At 44.8% G+C, this 21,568-nt stretch overlaps 3 protein-coding genes across 3 annotated transcripts in view; all 3 read right to left on the bottom strand.

Annotated features, from left to right (window-relative positions):
* Positions 1-286: 286 nt before the first annotated feature.
* On the bottom strand, positions 287-8,988 carry eif4e1c (eukaryotic translation initiation factor 4E family member 1c). Its single transcript, XM_056610164.1, has 7 exons — positions 8,879-8,988; positions 8,046-8,131; positions 6,330-6,425; positions 5,996-6,059; positions 5,503-5,616; positions 3,953-4,092; positions 287-1,565 (listed from the first exon to the last, which is right to left on the bottom strand). Exons 1-7 carry the CDS (start codon positions 8,894-8,896, stop codon positions 1,451-1,453), a joined length of 633 nt encoding a protein of 210 aa, XP_056466139.1. The 5' UTR covers positions 8,897-8,988; the 3' UTR covers positions 287-1,450.
* Positions 8,989-9,301: 313 nt separating this feature from the next.
* On the bottom strand, positions 9,302-20,478 carry LOC130405148 (methylcytosine dioxygenase TET3-like). The gene is made up of 10 exons (XM_056610146.1): positions 20,097-20,478; positions 19,620-19,710; positions 18,681-18,774; positions 18,026-18,234; positions 16,825-16,975; positions 16,166-16,255; positions 15,362-15,499; positions 14,873-15,049; positions 13,644-13,779; positions 9,302-13,144 (listed from the first exon to the last, which is right to left on the bottom strand). Exons 1-10 carry the CDS (start codon positions 20,098-20,100, stop codon positions 12,102-12,104), a joined length of 2,133 nt encoding a protein of 710 aa, XP_056466121.1. The 5' UTR covers positions 20,101-20,478; the 3' UTR covers positions 9,302-12,101.
* Positions 20,479-20,659: 181 nt separating this feature from the next.
* Positions 20,660-21,568, bottom strand: part of LOC130404981 (uncharacterized) — a 23,587-nt gene continuing 22,678 nt past the window's right edge. The window contains exon 3 of the mRNA XM_056609934.1: positions 20,660-21,568. This exon is cut by the window's right edge and continues 1,032 nt beyond it. Coding sequence (XP_056465909.1) covers positions 20,660-21,568 — 909 coding nt within the window.

The following is a 21,568-nucleotide window of genomic DNA, read 5'->3' as shown; positions in this document are numbered from 1 at the left end:
GCCCAGGAAAACATTTGACGCACCAAACACGTAAACATTGCCATGCCAGGCCCTACTTCTCGTTGTACGTGGTGGGTGTAGTCACAATCTGTTACACACCTACCTAGGCGTTGGCCAGTTAGAACTTAAGGTATTAGGAAGGTGCCTCATAATGCAACAGATAAAGCTTAGGAATGCAAACTGGTTGAGCCATACTTTCCCAGGCATTGAAACAAAACTTGTTTTGACCACATCATGCGACACACTTGGTTGTTACAAAACGGTGTGTGAAACGGACTCCCAGATTGAAATAAGAGACGCGTTTTTTTAATGCAAAGCACTTTACTTGAAAGAAGGTAATATACAACCTGGAATTACAGATAATAAAGATACATTATGAGCAATCGTTTCACAATGAATATCATCTCTCCATCGCAATCAATCCAGAGTAGTGTGACATATCTACAGTTTTGTTAGGAAGAAACAGTGAGAAGCACACCTCATTCTGTCCAGGCCTCTTAACTGTATGACACACTAAAATTAAATTAAAAAAAAGATCTAGGAGTGGGAGTCCACAATGTTATCCTGATAACAAAACAAAATGTATATGAAAAAATGTTTTATGTGTATTTCAAACTAAGATTTAAGTATTTCAACTGCAAAGCATACATTATAAATAAATGTAAAGGGAAATTGGAGGCGAAAAAACAAAACATCAGGATAGTACTACATGTCATATTCTACAAGTCCAGCATGGCTGAAACATCAATTGGGCTTTTATTTTATTTTTTATTTCAAAACATCAGAATTCAGTGACCACCGCTGCGACCTCACAAGCCTCCAAGACCTGAGGCCAGCAGCTGCTTGCAAGCCCATTAGCACAACCCAGTCTCACAGAAATACGTGACAGTATTTTATTATAAATCCTTAATAATTAAATGTATAGATTAAATGACTTGACAAGTTGACAGTGTCACGTATTTCCGTGAGACTGGGTTGCATAGCATGCATTATCATCTCCAGATTAATTCAGTTAAAATTACGCTTAAAATTTTCAGTTAATGATGTAAGACTCATGAAAATTGAAAAGAAAAAAAAAAAACGTCAAAGCGCAACACAAAAAGGTTTAAAAATAAATTGATATATTTTTTTCTTCAATCCATAAGTAAAGGGGTAGGGAGGGGTTATCAAGAAAGTCTTCCATTGCCAAACATTCTCTTTATCTCACATCACAGCTTCCACTAAATAAAGTGATCTTTTATTCCCTTCTCGCCATTTGTAGTGAAAATGTGGCCAGAAAAACAATAGCCATGGGTCTGGGGAAGCTCCTTTATGCTGCGATCCATTATGACCAATAAGTCTTGTTTAATAATAAAAAAAAGGACATTACAGCAGACCGTATGATAAACTTGGTGATGTGGGTCGTAATTCTTTGATTAATTCTACTGCGAGTTGAGAAGTGGGGATTTCTTCAAACAGAATACATATTCTTGGTGGTGGATCCACTCTTGCTGGATGTGTCGTCGTGTGACTGGTAGCTGATCAGGGGCTTGCTGGGAAGGCTCAGACGCTCCTTGTACCCTGACCTAGGGTTGGGAGGGATAACAAGGGAGGGTTAACATCATGTAGCTTCATATGTTAGCACACCATCTGGTGGCCTACCCACGTCTTCACCCTTTAGGGAATAACAACTACGATGGAGACCCGCATTAGCGCATTCTCTTCGTTAGGGAATCCCACTAAAGCAATATATTATATCATTTTTTTTTTAAATCAAATTTGATGAATGAAATAGACTTCAGGAATCTAAGGCTGAATCCAAAATGTTTTTCTTTTAAACTAATCCATTTGTATATACATTAAATGGTCTAGTGTGTATAAATTGGTAGCAATTAGTGGTGAGGGGTGAAGTTATACAACGGCTGAATGCAGCGCTGATTATTAATGTTTGGGCTTATCGATTATTATTTTTGTCCCGTAGGTCCTGTAACATAATGTGTCCCTTGAGTCGCGTCACAGCATTTAAATCAAATCAATCCAATCACTGCAGTGTGTCCACCAATGTTTTTGAATGGAATTGTAAGCCAACAGGTATTACAAGTACAACAAGTGAAGTCTGGCAGTTAACTTTGCTCGCGAGGATGGCTGAACGGGCGAAAATCCTTTATTGTAAAGGGGGGAACACAACCTCAATGGCCAAGCACATTAGCATTGTGCATCAAATAAAGGCCAAATGCAGTACCTTCGACTGTCTGAGTTGAAAAGACTCCTCCTGTCTCCTCCTTTTCTGTCGCACCACAGGTCTTAATCATCCACTCAAAGTAATCACACAGAAATTGTTGCTAGTCCCGTCAGTTATAAATAGTAATCCAATTGTAAAACTGTGTTGTAATCGGCAGCATACAAGCTAGTTATCTTAAAAAGTAAATAAAGTTTCAGATGCTGCGTGATGATGTGTTAGGGTTGGCTCAGTAAAACGACTGTTAGGTTATCATGATGCGTTCAAATACAATGATGCGTTCAAATACAATATAGAGAAACGATAAATTGAGTTTTTGGTGAGAAACATGAGTAATACTGTATTACTCAGGTTTCTGTATTACTAATACAGTTGTATAGTGCTCTAATCATTTTTGTATATATATAATTAAAACTACTGATGTCAATATTTATTAAGAATTACATATTTAATTTAAAATACAATTATTTATTTCCTAAAAATCTTCATCACTAAAAACGCGTTTTATTTCCACCAATTAATAAAAAAGTATTGATAGTGGCATCGATAATGACTCGGATCGTTAAAGAGTATCAAAAATGGTATCGATATCAATAAATATTAATGATTCCCATCCCTAGCGCTGATGGGAGTGTTCTCATTTAAATCACAACACCATTACGGCTCCAGTTAAGACCAACGTCTAAAAAAGGTGGTTTGAACAGTGCGGTTTCAATGAAATTGCACCACAGCACTAATGCTCCTCAGGATAAGTGCATGTGAACAAAATACACATGCACTATCCTGGATGACAGAGCACCAGATAAAGGAAAAACAATAATCGTAACTCGAGTAACTTAGCTAATTACCAGCCAGTTCTCATTAGTAGGTCAAATATTTTGATATTGGGTGGAGCATGCGTCAGTTGTTAAAGCATTATAAAATGTATTTCATCCGAGTTCATCTTTTCAAATTAATGTACACCGATGGATTATACGTGACAGACATCCAAAAAGGGCGACAAAAAAAAAAAGAAGAAGAGTGGGACCGAATGTGTTGGGGTACCAGCAATGTATAAGAGGAAAATGAGGCCTGACACCACAGTGTGTGTGGCTGTATGGATCAGAACTGACCGTGGATTTTGATGGTATTTCAACAGAGATAACCTCTTGGGAGTATATCGTCATGGTGTATGGCACATTTAATGAATACATCTCATTATAACACGACAGTTTCCAAAAAAAAAAGCATCACAAATGGGTCGTAGCCATGGGGATAACACACCTCACTTCTTCCAACAAACTATTTTTTACAGACGATAGATATAATTATTTTTCCTGGAGCAGGTTGTCCGTTATGGGCTAGAGTAGGAACATGTCGCTTCAAAATTGGCATAGACCGTGGAAGAAGACTCGTTCTCTAAGTAGATATAGAGGCTCTTGTTCTACAGTTACGAAAATACAACCACTCTCATTTTCATGGGATTATACACCAATTCAAAATACTTAAGAATATTCTATTCTATTTCTGCCAAGTTTGTTCAGCTAGATCTGTGGTTTCTACCCACCAAACCTTAAAATTCGACAACACCAAGCCATATTGCAACAAGCGTGTGTTGCTTGCTCTGTTCAGACATTCAAAAAAGGTTTGTAAAATAACGTTATATGAATTGAAGAAGGATATAAACATGAAAGTACATTCAAACAAAACTGTTACCAGACAGAATAGATAATACAAGTGTGCCGTTCCTCTTACCCTATCGTTACGATGGCATCCCTGTTTTGGCAGTTGCTGGTCCAAATTGCTATTTTATCCCCCTTGGGTCTGACATTGACCACAGCTCCACACACGTCTTCACTGGACTCGTCGAATGACTCGCCCACCAAACACAAAAGCTGCATAAGAAAAAAAAAAGATATATCAGTTATTCAGACCAACTTACAGTGTCAACAACTATCATTTGTTTGCCTTTTATTCGAATTCCAGTATAAACGCAAAATCACTTTCTTCAACATTGGGTAACAAATGGTGCTACTGATAAAAAGCACTAGCTCCCCACCCCCAGCGGATAAGTCCAGGGCTGAGATTCTTCCCCAGTACACCCCTGCATGTGACTCTAGAGTCCCACCCTACCCCCCAACCTCTACGCGGGGCAGGGTGGTCGACCCTCCAACACTGCTGCACTGTGCTGTGGCTGTTCTGAGTGTGAGGTGGCGTACTCAAACTGACTGGACAAACTGATCAGAGGCCCAGTTCTGCTCTGGGAGTGGAGTTGGACCCACTGGTAGTTGTCAGAGAGGAGGATTCTGTCCCAATCTCCCCTCTATCCTCGGGAACGACTCCCAACCGCTCCGCAGAGTGCTGTCTGAACAGAGGAGTACGTTCAGCCACAAACCCGTGGCAATGAGGAGTTCTACGCAGTGCCACAGGAAATCATTCAGTCCTGTGGCGATCATTCTAACTCACTACTAGAGGAGTCACTCACAACTCTGTCCATTCTGTGAGTCACTGAGAGCCAAGCCATTTTACTACTGTACCTGTGCAATATGCCTTCCATATACCCAAGAAACCTTACTCTAGAGCAGGGGTCACCAACACAGTGCCCGCGGGCACCAGGGCACCCGCAAGGACTATATGAGGGGCCCGCAGGCCTGTTCTGAAAATAGCACAACTCATTCTTGTACAACTCTTTCCCACCTTCTTTAAGTCATTGTTGATCATTATTGTGAGAAATCATTAACATGATCAGCTTCTTCACATAGATGAGTATCATTAATCAATATTAAAAATATATAACTAAAGGCAAACTGAGCAAATTTGTTATTTCAGAAGAGTATCAAACTGGGTGCCCCTTCGTATGACTCAGTACCCATGAAGTAGCTCAGATTCAAAAAGGTTGGTGACCCCTGCTCTAGTCACTTAGCTTCAACTACTCTAGTCACTTATACTTTGACTTGATATACAAGCATATTTTATTATAATCCTGCTGTTGGTTAAATGCATATTTTATCTATTAGAATATTTATACTGAAGCAGAATGCGTCTTTATATTGATAGTTGTGTTCCATTTTCTTCAGTGTTCCTGGATTGAACTGAGCAAGTGACGTCATCTATAAGGTCAGCTGTATCTGTAATGAATCTTAGCCCTGGGCATACACCAACCTACCAGTGTGCCAATGCATTCACTGGTTTATTTCCAATATACAGTTAGTGGAATTACGCGAGTGGAAGCGCCACATTGGGGTCACGGGCCAAAAAGAAAGACTACGGCCCTCAGGTACAAAACAGGGCGGGCTCCACAGTACCGTCTCCATCCAGTAGCGGTCCAGGTCGTTGTGTCTCTGCTGTTTGTTGAGGGTCATGAGCCACCTGCCGCCCAGCTTGTTCCGGTCGTCCTCCCACATTGGCTTGATGCCATCCTGGGGGAACAATGGCAGACACAAAAGAGGCTGTGAACGAGGGCCCGGTGGTTGCACCCAGTGCTCCGGTGTCACCCCCGCCCCCCGGACACAAGCGGAGAACACATGTTGGCTTCACGCCGAGCCAAACTACACCCAGAGGGGACGCGTCGATTAACCTGCATCCGACGGGCCTTTTTAATGCTCCATCGTGACACAAAAGGCTCATGAGATTATGCAAGATAACATTAGTCATCTGCTTACATGGCATTCATTTCAGGTGATTTGCATTTAATACGTTCTACTTAAAAATATGAATTTATTTTAAGTAGAACAATTAAAGTACCTTTTGAAAGAGCAAAATGTTTAAATTGAGGGTTAGGGTCGTCACATTCCTTACCTTAAATAAGCAGTAATCACAGCCAAAGCCCAGTTTGCTCGGTTGCTGTATGTGATTGTATAATCTGCAAAAAATAAATTGGTTTGTGGTATGAGAATAAGTCTTGAGTTAAACTCAGAAGTGTAAAACGCCTATCAACCTTTATTAGCTGATTATCCGCATCAAATTACTTTTTTAATAGAAAGTGTAATATCATGTATATTCATAAGATGCCTAGAAGATTGTGAATGGGATATTTATCTTCATCAGTAAATGTGTCCCAACACATCTATGATACGATGACGATCCAACAAGGCTAAACCTATACCCTCTAATCATGCGTCCAAACACTTACGCCCAGAAGTCTTCTACGGTGTCAAACTTGGAGATGAGACGCAAGTTCTCCGTCCAGCTTTTGCTCTTGTCATTTTTGAAGTACCATAGTGCCCATCTGTACAAAAGAAAACAGAACCAACGGCCATCAACAACATAGTCACACTCATGGGATTTAGCAGAGGGCATGTGCATTTACTTACTTACCATTGATTCCATGTTTTTGACAATATATTTTTGTGTGCCATGTACTGAAGGGCCACCTGGATATCTCAAAACCTCTCAGATGTGTGGCTGAGTGCTGCGATACACGTTCTGACAATGATGAATGCAGCCTCAATAGAACTTGTGTGACCTTTATGCCACAGCTACTGAAGATCTTAGTCTGTTAACATTTGTCCACCACAACACAACACATAACGTGAACCAGGAAAACAAAGCCAGGTCCACCACAGCGTATAACCATATAGGGCCCATTCCCTGGGCAATACAAACAAGCTCTTTAAAAAAGATCACGCATCATCACAGAATAACAGAATCACGGCAGTCGCCATGACCTACAAATACACCCACCGATGGTTTATGAGAGGTACCAGTACCATCATACTTTTAACTTGAGTTTGGGTCAGCCCAGTGAACCAGGGGTCAAGGATAGCTTTGTGACATAAGATAACCCCTTAGCCAATCGGGTCGTATTTAACATTTCAAAATGAGGGAACCCACAAATAGTCACTGTAGACCAAACAAACAGTTCGGACCAAAATCTACAAAAATCTAGATCCCAGTATTAAGAAAACGTAGGCAAATTTTCAAATATTTGGATACTCTTTATACTTCTAAATCGTTCCAGTAATTTCACTAGTACCTTCAATGGTTAGCCCCTACATAGGACTACAGCTATGAGTATAGTAATATAAGCAAAGCTTGGTGCACTAATGTTAACATTTCACAATAGCACTAACCCTCCACGCTAGTCAGCCTTTCTTAGCATGTTTTAGATCAATGACATTGTGTTCTTGGGGAGGTGCTCCGCTAATTGATCCCATACGGGTATACAGTTTATGATTCAAGTCATACTAAATAATTAGCTCCGATATACTGAATCAACCTCTACCACGTACTACCATCACCACCTACAGCCTGGCAGATCTAAACACATCATTGCACAAGACTGAGGCCTTACGTTTTCTGGTTTAAAACTCATGGAAAAGACAGATATGAAAAAACAAACAACTAAACTAGATAAGACTCTGATTACATCACAACCAGCAAGGTGGAGGGTTTAGACGAAGTGTACAAAAGTATTATATGTATTTTTCTGCACCAAACCTTAAATCTTCTATTAAATGTAGACATGGCACAAATGGCAATAAGATGTTAGATCATAAAAGATAATTTTTGACTCGAACAAACAACTCGATGTTAGACTATGTCATTCATTTTAAGTACAAAGTGCAACAAAATAAGTCGTACAGCCATCGCCCAAACAACAAATATTATACACGTGTGCATATGAAAAAGCGAGTTGGCAGATGTGGTAAATATAGTATTTGAAGTGGACACGAACAAATTGATAATATGGTAAGAGAAGTCACGTGTAAAATATCTAGCAAATCTAAACAATATTTTTGAACCATTTAAAAAATAAATAAAAGAAGAGTCATAACAGTAAACATTTTCAGAATGCAGATGCATGCAAAATGTTTCTATGTAAACAATGTAGGGTCAGAATTCATACTTGTTTTGCAAAGGATGCTTGATATACTCATCAGAACTCGGCAGCACTGGAATCTCAGGTTGGGGCTCTTCAATATCAGCTGGTTTCTGATAATCAAGTAAAAGTAAAGACCAAATGTCCGGTTAATAATCAAGCTGTCACTTAATGCTGACCGTATGTCCCATCTGTTACCGGGTATTTCAGTTCGACTAAAACCGAAAAGGAAAGCGTCCCGATCCTTCCATTAGAGTCAACGATTCCATAAGGTGGTTAGCTCTGGAGCAAATTAATGCATTTAAAACCATACGACAGAGCCGATGATGTCTTTATGTATCCAATAACCGCCGTCTCTTCCTTTAGACCAAATAAGGCTTTAGGCAAACTCGCTAGCGTTGGTAGGTGAAGTAAAAGCAATCGAAGAGGTCGGAACTAGGCTAGCGTCGGCATTAGCAAACTCGCTAGTTAGCACTGGGACACACGTGTCTACGTGTGTTAACGTGATTGAAAAATGAAATAATATGATCGATTGTGATACATTAGTGTGTGTTCTTTCTGAATACACAATAAAATCGCATTATTGTCACACTTTAAAGGGGATCAATGAATGGACTAAGAGTCCCTCCCTGCCAACAAAGTGAGGCAACGCCACCCCCCTACCCATCACATTGCTAACGCTAGCTTGACCACACACGGCAAAACCATCGGCTTATTATTTCATAACGAATTCGTAAAATTACCCCCAAACGAAGTTAACGGCACGGAAGTATAACTAGGTAATAAAGAAACTCAAAAGAGGCGTTATCTGTCCGTTTTCGTCAGCCGAAATGACAGCTATTTCTAGTTATTTGCCTTACCGGCTCGGATGTCGCCATCTTGACAGTAAAGTCTTTCTGCTCGTTCAGTGCTCATGCATCACCAGCCACCACTCACACACGTACGGTGGCCCCGTGGCTCAAAAATATCGATTCAATATGACAAGAAATAATGCAACAGCTTATATACAGCGCGTGTAAGGCAAAAATGTTGCACCATTTAAACTCGTAGTCGAGTACCAAAGTAACCCTCTCAAAGTACACATAATAGAATGTGTATTCGACAAAGGGAGAGAGAGATATAGAATGAGAGGGATAAATAAGACAAGGCAGGGAAATAGTTAGATGTCTGCTGACTATGCAGCTCTTTCATGCTTGTGACCTCTCTCACCTATTAAAGTAAAATGGATGAAGGCTTCGGTCATAGGTGTGAGGAATAGGATTTTATGGGCATCTGTAAAGCATTACTACGCGCGTTACATGTTCCTCTATCTCTTCTTCTACTGATCCCGGAGCATTCAATTGTTTTAGTACAGTAGGCCTACGATATTAGTTCAATTCTGAGTGTTGTTGGTAGTTTAGCAGTTGCTTTTCTGGCTTCCTAGGCTTGTATGTTCAATGGTGTTGACCAATTATTTGAATCACTCAACATGTCAGAGTAAAAAAAGGTAGGCCTATTAAAAATCTTTATTCTTAACGTTTTCATGGGACTATTGTTACAAATGCATTCCACTTCAATCAATGTTGTGGTATCTGAAAGCCTAAAATACAACTGATTTAACACTGCTTTATTATTAGCAAGCTCAAAGCCGCAGTCTCTCCCACAGTCTCCCAGAAGTAAAAAGGCAAAATAAAGACGATTAAAGGTCCAAAATATAAATATGTCTTTATTTCACAATCCCAAACAGATCAGCCATCCATAAAATGAATGCTTGTCTCTTTTTTACAAGTCTAAATGGATATATTTTCAGCAAGTTACAGTAATTCAATTTGAAAATAAGCAATCATCCATTGTCTACACACCATTAACAGTACAACAAAGAACCTGGTTCACATACATAATTACACACTTTATAATAAAAACTGAATTCTAAATGCTGGTGCTTTCTGTTAGTTCCTTATTGATACAGTCAACAGGTAGGGCCTTTGTGGGTGGGAAGTTGAGAAAAGAATCCACATGAACACTTACAACCTGACCAATGTGGTCGCATCTTTCTCTCTAAAATGAGCTGACTCAAAATGAACTTGACGAAAGAAAAAAAAAAAGGTTTACATTCATTGCATTATTTATGTATTCAGTGATTAGGATTTATACATGTTGCCATAAATAGCACCCAGTTGAACATGATTTATTTTCGAGTTTGGTTACAAGTGGAAGACTTTGGAACCCTTAAAACATAAAAAAAAAAAAGATCTTGTTGGTTTAATCAGTGTTTTTCCCCCATGGAGAAATTAAGGTAAAAATAAACAAAGCCATATAGGATGTACAACAGCTTTGAAAGTATGCAGAGACTTTATCCATATTAGTTGCAACAGTGTATACTAAGAGCACCATACGTTCACGTTTAGAGAACACAAATGGGTAAAGTCACTGAAAGCACCTTGACGCCACATTCCCATAGCACCAAAACAATTCAATGTCTCCATAGGAAATGCATACATCTCGTCAATACCCATTCAACTTTTCACTTGCAATACTACTGCACTGTATTTGAAATGTCATTAGTGATGATAATCTATAATCGTCTTTTATTAAAGGGTTATTATTAACAATTCTGCTGCTTCACCCCGTGGACACCAACCCTGTATGTCTAACGCAGACGCATTATTGAAGTAGAGAGCAGAATTTCCTATGGATACTGTATGATTATGACATCGAGAGACAAAACGTTTTGTTGATTTTGCATTCATCGATGAAGTCATGTATTCAAGTTTAACAACTGGCTATAGATTTTCTAGACATTTGAAACTCTAGCAGGAGAAGTGATCTCCAAAGCACCAGTAAAATGTACAGTTTATGCCATGATTGTAAACGACATGAGTCCTATGACCTTGTTTCCTATGCAATCACTAGGCGAAACCAATTACCGAACGTGAACATAAGTGCTAAAAAATATCTTTGAAACATACTTAATTGTGGATGACACTGAATTTTCATAGACATGATTGCAGTTTTGTAATATAGTGTTGTTCAATTCACTTGCAGAATTTCTAATCAGATCAACGTAGAAATATTTTAAAAAGAAGAGCAGTTTTATCTATGGCTATGTCATATATATATACTGTATATATATATATATATATCTGTACATACATAAGTATACGCCTATGGACCGGGGTCCCTCTTTCAAGTTAGGTCTTAGAAATCAAAATCTCCTTAATATGCCATAAAATATGTGTATTCCAAATAAAAGACAATCGAGAGTTGTAGAAACAAAGCAAGCAATCACAAAAAACTTCCTTGAACTGAAGCAACTGATTGGACGAGGGCAACGTAAAAATAACGCTGACATCATCTGTACTGAATGGATGTCAGTCATTGTTCTCAGTGTCATACACGCTGATGAAATGGGTTCGATGTAATGTGTTTGTTTGACTAAAATGTGTCGCTGCATAAGCCAACGCGAGCCACGTGGTTAAAGAGAGCACCTCTTGATGGAACCGAGTGCAGTAGACCTGCACTCGTACTCTGTCTGCGTCCGATCGGATCGTGTATTGACCCGTAGGTAAATATATAAACTTTGCAGTAAACAACAGGTTTAACACCAGAAATTAAATAGAAACTGTCATGATCAGAATAAATAATCACTTTTTTTGTTCTTAATCTTGTATATAAAAACCAGTTTAAAAACATTTAAAAAAAATCTTGAAAGCACCATCCATTATTTTTTTTTTACAATAAAAAAAGAACACAAAACTCACAGTTTAAAATCCCCACAAACTTTGGTCTTTTTCTCATCACTTTCAAGGCAAGAGATGAGAAAAGACTACAAAAGAACATGTTAGAAAAGCACGATAAAAGTGACATAAAAGTGAAGAAGTAGACATTTTGGAGTTGAGGTAAGGCAGAAGCATGGGGTGTGTAAGCTTAATCATTCTGATCTGACTGTGAGTGTGTGTGTGTGTGTGTGTGGGCGCATGTGTATGTGTGTGTGTGTGTGTGTGTGTGTGTGTGTGTGTGTGTTCGTGTGTGTGTGTGTGTGTGTGTGTGTGTGTGTGTGTGTGCGCGCGTGTGCGTGTGCGTGCGTGTGAGACAAACACACCACTAAGTCCAGCGGTTGTACGGTCCCGTTACGTGGGTGAGCGCGTACGGGGCCACGGTGATGACTCCGTCCCGCGGAAGTGTCCAAGCCTGTCGGGTCGGCACCTTGGGCTCTCTCCTCTTCTCCTCCTCTCCCTCCCCCTCCTCCTCCAGACCTCCTCCTCCTCCTCCCCTCATCCCTGCCTCCCTTTCTGCCATCCCCAGCCTCATGGCCTCCTCCTCCCTCTCGCGTTCCCGCTTGGCCATCTTGGCGTCCCACATGGCCATGCCGTGGCCGGGCTCGTTCAGGGACTTGTGCTGGTAGAAGACCAAGGAGATGCGCGTGGGGTGACTGCGGTCGGGCCGCAGGATGGGCGTGGTGGCGTGGAGCTCCCGGCGGGCGCACTCGATCAGCACAGAGCCGTGCGACGGCGCCACCGCCACCCCGCCGATGTCGTTGTCCAGGAAGTTGTGCTCACTGTCCGACCACACCTCCTCCTGCTTCAGCTCCTCAGAGGTGTCGGGCGGCTGTGGGAAGGGCTGCGGCGCCAGGCCGTGACCCCTGACCTCTGGGCCGTGCCCCGGGGCGTCCCCGTTGAGCCCGTTGAGTCTGCTGTAGAGGCCCTCTGTGATTGGCTGAGGGGAAGGAGATGGAGAGGCTGCGCCGTGGCCGGGATGAGGGGAGTAGTGGACCTCCTGGGGCTCCGTTTTAAACCCGCGGGGGTAGTCGGGGTGGCCTGGGTGGGGGGGTATGCGATGCACCGGTGCAGATCCTGAAGAGTAACCATTCACCGCCTCTCCGTTTGTCCTGTGTTGGTGGATGGCCCCGTTGTGTCCGTAGTGGGGGCCAGGCGGGAGAGACGAATGGGGCGAAAGGGCCTCTCTCCCTGGGTGGACCCCTGCGCCCGGAGAGGGGTAGTTGCTGGTGCTCTGGTTGTAAGTGCTGGCATGGTTCTGCTCTGACTGGTACTTTCCTGCGCTCGGAGGTCTGGCAGGCAGTCTGTAAAAGCCCTGAGGCTCCGCTTTGAACCCCGGAGACGGCTGCTCTGCTGAAGTGCTTTTGAAATCTGGGGGCGGATTCACAGACACACGGAAACAATGCTTCAGCGCTTATTCAAATTCAATTCATTATTCAGTGTATTATTTATCACAAGCAGGCCGTGCATGATTTTTGTGTTGGATCGGTAACGTATTGTATTATCGAATGTGTTGTACAACATTTTGTAGAGTAAAATTGTTTATACAAAGCAGGAAGAAAAATAGCTAGCAAAATAGCGGTGATAATACATACCAAAAGCAATAGCAAAGGAAGAATTAGCATGAAAGTAAATATGAAATATATAAAATAAAATACATGACGTCAGCTGCGTCCGAAATGAACACAGTGAACACCCAACACAGCGTCCACACCAACCAAAGACGGATAGATATGACCACAAATAATATTCAGGGTTAATATTAAAACACTCTCTTAGACGGTATGTTTTTTCCACTCTGGGAATCTGGACCCTGGAGGTTTAGCATGTAAGAACCAAATTACAAGAGAAAGAGAGACATTGCACGCACCTTTGTTTGGAGTCTCACATTTCCCCTTCCCTGCCGACTGGGCCAGCTTCTTCTCCAGCTTGTCCGCCTGGGCCTTCACACGAGCCTCCTCCCTCCTCTTACGGGCCGACTTCACCGGCTCGGCCAGCAGACGCACCTGGCGGAAACAGCACAAACAATTTAGCTGAACCTGTAATAATTACCGTATGTACGGGCAGGCCTTCCATCCACTGTGGCTATTGTTGCTTTGTTTGCGCTTCGGCTCTGAACCCAAACCCAGATTTGGCAGCTGGCGTTTCTGTTTTTCTTCAAACATTTAAAGGGAAAGTTCAACATCATCGGTGTGCGTGATCTGAGAAAGTCTTTGAATAATGTATTGAAATTGAAACAATTTTGTTATGAAGTGCCTGAGATCGCTGCACAATTCATTTCAGGGTCTATTTTACTACTAACAATGTGTTTATAATTGTTAAAGATTTCTCACACGCTATCCTGCTTGGTCTCTTCCTTATGTGCTCTAGTGTGGGATTTTTCCTATGAGTTCACCCTGAGAATGCCTCTGGATGTAGACGGCAGCAATTACATTGGCGTTTCCTCTTTCTAAATGACCAGTCAATTAAATGGAGTTGCATGGCAGTAGACTGGGAACCAGATGAATCTGTGAGCTCATGTTTCATTTGTTCTGGCATATGCGTCTGTCCCACCTCAAGTACAGAGAGATTTCCAGAAGTTAGCCTGGGTCAGGCCATCAGAACCGTTATCTTATAATGGTCGGGTTTGATACGATATCTGTACAGAGGATTGCCAATGGAAGGGCAGTTGAGGCATTTTCTCTGATCGGTTGTAGGTCTGTTCAAATGTGTCCAGAGGCACTTTGGTCTGCGCCCGTTGATAACACGGAACACGGAAGAGGTTCCAGACTAACACGCATTTGCAAATTGGTCTGGCAATGTCGGGCAAGCATTACGCTGGTTCTTAAACAGAACCCCTTCAGTTGTTCTTCATCTGGGGAGGATGTGACCAACATGTCCAACTTCCTATCCCTGTCTCATTGAAAAACAAAAAACTTGCAGAATCACAATTGTCATAATAACTATATAACTAACTAACATCCGTGATATCAACACTAACATTGAGTTAGGTCTGGAGGAGTGTGAGATACACGGGGGCTGACGTCGGCAGTACGCGTTCCCTGGTGCGGGTCCCGAGTCCTCTACACAGGGACACCAGGGACCCCGGGCTTTACATACCTCTCTTGGGAAGGCCGACAGCACCTGCAGGGCGCCGGTCTGGATCTTGTTCCACTGGCCCTCCACCCGGCCGAACTCGTCCCGCTCCGACACCTTGTACAGCGGCAGCACGTGGAGCTGCTCGTCCTCAGGGATGTTCCGCACCGCCCGGTTGTCCTCCCTGGTTAAAGTGCACACCTGCACACACACACGAGTCGAACCGGTCAGCCAGAGAGCATGACAACGTCGCAATGAGCACTGAGACCCTGAACTGAAAAGCAGTGGCTATGGCGTTCGACTCCCGGTCGAGACAACTGGGTTCGATACCCAATGTCTGCGGCCCGCCTCTAAGCATCTTTGAGCAAGGTAACCTCACCCCTTACCGGTTCCTTGATGTTCTTTATCTGAATTCACTCAAAGTTGCTTCGAATGCAAAAGTAAATTACCATAATACGCAATGCATACAACTCCGTAAACAATGAGTGAGCACGGTGTAGCCCATTAGCGTACCACAGTGCTGCCGTTGTTCATGTTGTGGATGTCTTTGTGAGCATGGGCGCAGAAGTCCACGCAGGCCGTGACCCCGGAGAAGGGGCGCCCCTCCCTCAAACCCAGCCTGCAGTCGGTGCCTGCCTGCTCCTGATCCACCTAGCACACACACACACACGCAAACACACACACACGCACACACACACACACACACACACACACAGAAGGAGAGGTTATTTGTGTGTCATCGTGTCAGCACCAAGTAAGGGGGCCTGCTCATACAGGTTGAATCATCATACGAGGCGTGAAGTCTTCCATGTTGAAAAGTGCAGGAAAATCCTGAAAGAGAAGATAGTTAAGCCCTAAATGATGATTGCTATTATGGGGTTATTTGGATGTCTGCCGTACCCAAACAACAGCCAGGACTGCTTGTTTGTGTTGCCCTGGTGAAAGAAACCAACTTGTAATTCATCTGATGGCCTATAGATGGCTCACGGTGGTTGGATGCAAAAAGTCCAGTCCTCATTATAAGCCAAGGAGAAAATGGTTCATTCTTGAAATACAAGCAAATAAATATTTGTTTGTTTGGTTATGACCTAAGTTCAATGTCCTTTTTTAGTTCATAAAAAAGTTAGTAAGATCTGATATGAATGAGTTTTGGAAATAGACTAATGCAAGGTGGTATTAAAATCCCCACAAATACCTCAAATATGAATATGATTTAATGCCCATAACAAGAAATCGAAGGCTGCATCCAGTAGTGTGTACACCAATGGGTTGGGTCACCAGCACTACGTCCATATTGAGTGTGGTCTATGGCCGTACCTGATTCTGAAAGGCCTCGGGAGCCAGCCTCTGGTAGACGGGCGCCAGGTCGGTGGCCAGGTTCTGCAGGTTGTGCTCCAACATCTCCTCCTGGTCGATGAACAAGAGAGTGCGTGATGAGTGAATCTCCTCTTCTCAGTGATTGTGCTGTAATTACGGCTGAAGTGGTGCCCAGCGCCATCACCGGCCTCAACAAACTCACTCCCTGACGTCTTATGTGCTGCATTTTGTTCTCTGTGTCATTCATGTGCTATGTGACAATATTGATTCTGATGTAATGTAATGTAATGGCATCTTATATTTGCCCTTGTCTGCATATAGAGGACATAAATTAGAGGAATAGGCAAAATAACCTTTTTAAAAACGTTACTATTGACCTAATGCAGGCACAGAAAGAGGACGCAACACCGTACATCTGAATGGAAGAGGCAGTGTAAAAGGAAACACAACTATTAATAATAACCTAATTCTAAATCTCTCTATTTAGACTACTACAAATAAGATAACTGATTCATATGCAAGAAATAGCCTTTGTCCACATGGACAGGAAGTGCACATGACTGCAGGTTTCCCTTCCTCATCACGGTTTCAGTGTAAGAGCGTTCTTGAGCCAGCAGTCGGGGACAACACGTGGTATGTCAGCAGCCCTTTGTCTGTACCTGGTTCGGTTCGTCCCCCAGCAGACGGAACTTGCGGGGGATCTTGCTGCGGGCGAACTTGCAGCCGTTGAAGTACATGCTCCAGGAGCAGCCGAAGGAGAAGGAGGCGCCGCAGGTCTCGGGGTCCAGACCCTGGCAGGCGCACGTACGACTGGGGAGCAGAGGTCACGCAGGGGGAGGTCAGGGGAGGCTGGACGTATCGGGGAGCAGGTTTTTAGGGAGTCAAACATGCCTACAGATGGCTCTAGGTCAGTGTTTCCAAACATCAGGGCCAGGGACCCGACTTGGAGTTGCCCGATGTGCGTATGACATCTTGAAGATTGCTGGAGTTTTCGAACAACAATTTTGCACACTTTAATGTCGGCCGGGTATTGTCAGGCATCTAACCATTTTTTTCTTTGTGTATGATTATTATTCTGCATAGTCTTTTGTTAGTGTTGTTTTTAAACAGCCTGCCTTAAATTACCCCATGAGGGACAAATAAAGAATTGGAATTGAATTGAATTATAACCTAGTTATAGTGACCATAAATATTTATGAAGAATGCTGATTTAAAAGGTTTTTAAAGGTCCTCTGTAAACACAAACAGACCCACCTTATCATTCGAAGAACTACTAATCGTAAAAGCGTCTTAGAGTACCATATTAAGCGCTATATAAATTTCATTTATTATTATTATTATTATTAATCACTTGTGTGTTGCTGTGCGGCACAAAACTCGTACCCCCTTCAGTGCATTCACTGGGACACTGATACCAGGGGCGCACGTTGAGCGGCTCACAGACCACAAGAAGAGGCCAGAGCTCTGAACAAACTGGGTTCAATAATGACCAACCCCACTCCTGATCCAACCTCCACACCCTGAAGGTGATCAACAGCAGCATCTTCAGTCAAAGACTGACTGCACCAATGTGCAAAACTGAGAGATATAGGAAGTGTTGTATACCAGCTGCTATAAGGTTTTACAATGCACAGAAATAACACTTTTTAAGTATTTATTCATTGTATTTTAACTTATTAAGTATTGAAGCCACCTGACGAAATGTGTGGAGTTATGTCAGTCTTGAAGCTGCTGTGGCACTGTTATTTCCTGTAAAGGATTATTAAAGGATCTATCTATCTATCTATCTATCCCTCTAGGAAGGCGGGGAGACACTGCTCTGGAGGGAGACGCCCCCGCGGGGGCCGTCTAGATACTCACTCTTCGTTGAGGGCGCAGCGCCGGCTGGTGGGGGAGCCGTGGCGGCAGAGGGTGTCGGTGAGGTCGTTGTACAGGCGGTCCGCCACGGCGCGGGGCACGCCTTCCCAGGCCAGGATGAGGATGACCAGGACGGCGCTCTCGCAGCGGTGGCCCGCGCGGTGTCGGACCAGACACAGCAGCTTCTCCTCCTCGCTGCCACGCCGGATCACCTGGTGGCACACCACGGGTAAACAACCAGGGGACACACGCATTCACACGCAGGCAAACACAAAAGGATGCACCCAACCATACAGGCGCACACACACACACACAAAGACACACACAGACACACACACACAAAGACCCAGACACACACACGCACACACAAACACACACACATATACACACACACAGGCGAACACAAAAGGATGCACGCAACCATACAGGCGCACACACGCACAAAGACACACACACACACACACACACACACTCACACACACAAAGACCCAGACACACACAGGCAAACACAAAGACAACACACTTACAAACACAGACACACACACACACTTACACACAACACGCATTCGAACAGGAGACCCTCCAATCATGTTGGGTTTTGCAGATGCTGTTAGAAGCATTCGATGAATGCCGACCCCATCAGACTCCAGACCCTTACCCATTTTGCGATGGGACAGCCCTGGCTGCTCTTCCCCTCTCTGCCGGTGTACACCACCACCTCCACCCTCACTGCCTTCCCCTTCTCCCCGTACCTGAGGGATGAGAGCGGGTAAATAAGCAAGGCAGTAAGGCTGTTACACATGGAGAATATGTAAAGTATATATTCTATTAATGCAGGAGTCAACAAATGGTGGAAACACACAAATCATGCAACATTAACAATCAAACAGAAAACAAATAGACCAATAACAAAATTAAAAATATAGAGTTATCGATTATTCAGTGTACGGGTGATATGTATTATTTGGCCTCAACATTGCTGGTTTACTAAACCACTTAACATCCACTGCTCGAAACATGCAATTACAATAGTGGTAGTTGTGTGTCTCTTTACTGCATCAATAGTAGTAAATGTGAAGTTACTACTACTGGGCCCCCAGTTTCCTGTTTCAACATGCGTATAGAGTGCTTTTCTGTGTGTATCTGTGGCTAAATGTGTGTGTGTGTGTGTGTGTGTGTGTGTTTGTGTGTGGTTGTGTGTGTTTCAGTATGTGTAAAGTGTATAGCCAGCTCAGCAATAGCGTCTCTTTTACATCACAACCCCAGCCTACTCCTTCAGGCATGTGGTTTCCCCTAGGCATGCTACTAAGAAATGGACATAGACACAACACACACCAACACACGTGCACACAGACACAACCCCCCTACATACACACACACAAACACAACCCCCCTACATACACACACACACAACCCCCCTACACACACAGACACACAGACACAGACACACACACACACACACACACACACACACACACACACACACACACACACACACACACACACACACACACACACACACACACACACATGCACACACACAAAACCACACGTGCACACACCCACACAGAGTGTAAACACACTGTAGTCACCCTACCTGTTCTCCATCAGCTCTCGGACTGCGGTGATGCTAGGCCCCGCCCCCAGGTGAGTGTAGTAAGGCCCTTCTTCTTTTTCAACTATTTGCTCTGTGGGAAAAAAGTGAATATTTAGCTTTTTTATTTGCACTGCAAATGTACTGAATATTATTACTTTTTGTGTACAGGAAGTCATAGTTTTGTATTTCCCAAGTGTATCTATTCTGTGAGTGTGTGTCGGAGGGTGGAAAACAATAATTGATCAAACCTGTCTGATCACGTCATGAAATGCACAACCATCGCGCTAAATAATGTCCGCGAATACCAGAACGACATCCTACTATTTAATTACTAGCTTTCAAATGACAATCACAACAACAACATGCCGGCCTGCGTTTGTTAGAGAAATCAAACTCCGACCGAGCTGAGGAACGAAGGGGAAAATACAGGAAGCAGAATCATTCTTCCATGTGGCAATAAATAGCAGCGTAACTCACCCATGCACTGGCAGGACGGGAGGTCGGACAGCTTCTTGGAAGGCGTGTTGAGCAGGTTCTTGGTGGGCGTGTCCAGGAAGCTCCCGGGGGACTCCAGGAAGCCGTGGACGCCGTTCTTGGTGGGCGTGGACTCCTGGGAGTGGAGCTGCTGGTCGGCGAGGTCGGCGGCCGTGGTGGACAGCACCGTGACGGCCCCCGAGCGCTCCAGCTTGTAGTAGCCCTGCTGGCTGGCGGGTGGGGAGTAGGGGGCGCCGTTGGTGTTGGTGGTGGAGGAGGAGGAGGAGGAGGAAGGGGACGAGGAGGCCAGGGCGTGGAAGCCCGCCACGTGGCTGAGAACGTTGAGGTTGGCCAGGCCGCCGCCGCCGCCGCCGCCGGCGTTGGGGTCGGCCCCCTGATGCTGCAGCCCCCAGGAGGGCTGGGATACCTGAGATAACAAGCAGCGCCGCTCGTACTCCTGCTGGGGGGACGCCGGTGGCGGCGGCGGCGGGGCGGCCGGGGAGAGGAGGCGGCTCTGGAGTGGCGACGGGGGGGGGTGGAGCTCGTTGTGATGGGGATGGTGACCGTTAAAGAGGGCCCGCTGTTGGCCCGGCGGGCCGTTGGCGTAGTGCGTCCTGGTGTACTGGGCGGCGTGGTGGTTCTGGTTGTGGTACTGGGGGGGGGGTGGGGGCGTGCTGGATGAGCTGCCGCTGCTCCGTGGCCTGGGCCTCGGCCACGTACCGCCCCAGGTCCATCTGGGCCTGGGGGAGGAAGAGGTTCCGCTTGTGGCGGAGGGAGGCCGCCGCCGCCGCCGCGGCCGCCGCCGCCCCGCCCGGCGGAGGCAGCTTCTGGCCCCGGCCCTTGGAGGGGGTCTTGCCGTTGGGCGTGCGCTTGGCCAGCGGGGTCCGGCGAGGCGTGCCCCCCTCCTCCGCCTCCTTCTTCTTCCTGGGTTTGGAGGGGGTCGTTTTGGTCTTCTTCACCAGGGCCTTCTTGGGGTCGGGGAGCAGGTGGGCGTTGTTGTAGTTGTACTTGATGGTGGCGACGGGGGTCCCGCGGGGAGGGAAGTTCTCCGACTGCTGGCTCTGACGCGATTGGATGATGAAGGCCAGGTCGGCCAGCTGGGCTGCCACCTCCTCCTCGTCCCTGTTCCTCCTGGCCATCTTCCCGGCCAGCATCTCCTTCTCCCCCCAGAACAGCCTCTCTGGGCCCTTGCAGATCCTGTTCTGGCCGTCGCTGTAGTCCTTGTAGCCGGCCTCGGTCTTGATGATCCGAGTGGTGAAGGTCTGCTCCGTGCCCCAGCAGGGCGCTCTCTCCCCCTGGGAGCTGGCCTCCAGCAGGTCCTGCAGAGACATCTTGCCCGCAGACGCGGCGTCCCGGGAGATCTGAAAGACGCTCCCCTGCTTCGCCACCGGGGGGCGTATGACCGACGTGTGGTTGAGCGGCGAGCTGATAACCGACACCTTGTTGCAGCGGATGACAGCTGTGTGCTTGGCCGG

Source organism: Gadus chalcogrammus, chromosome 15 (assembly GCF_026213295.1).
Source record: "Gadus chalcogrammus isolate NIFS_2021 chromosome 15, NIFS_Gcha_1.0, whole genome shotgun sequence".
NCBI classification, from domain to species: Eukaryota; Metazoa; Chordata; class Actinopteri; order Gadiformes; family Gadidae; genus Gadus; species Gadus chalcogrammus.
Note: the sequence above shows the minus strand (reverse complement) of the source record. Positions and strands in the feature narration are given on the sequence as shown.

Excerpts from the sequence above, each read along its gene's own strand:
- LOC130405148 (XM_056610146.1), bottom strand. Across the intron at positions 15,050-15,361 it reads TGAACAACGGCAGCACTGTG|GTGTGCACTTTAACCAGGGA; the intron begins GTACGCTAATGG and ends GTGTGTGTGCAG. Across the intron at positions 13,145-13,643 it reads ATGTGAGACTCCAAACAAAG|ATTTCAAAAGCACTTCAGCA; the intron begins GTGCGTGCAATG and ends ATCCGCCCCCAG.
- eif4e1c (XM_056610164.1), bottom strand. Across the intron at positions 6,426-8,045 it reads AAGCATCCTTTGCAAAACAA|ATGGGCACTATGGTACTTCA; the intron begins GTATGAATTCTG and ends TCTTTTGTACAG. Across the intron at positions 1,566-3,952 it reads GATGCCATCGTAACGATAGG|GTCAGGGTACAAGGAGCGTC; the intron begins GTAAGAGGAACG and ends TCCCAACCCTAG.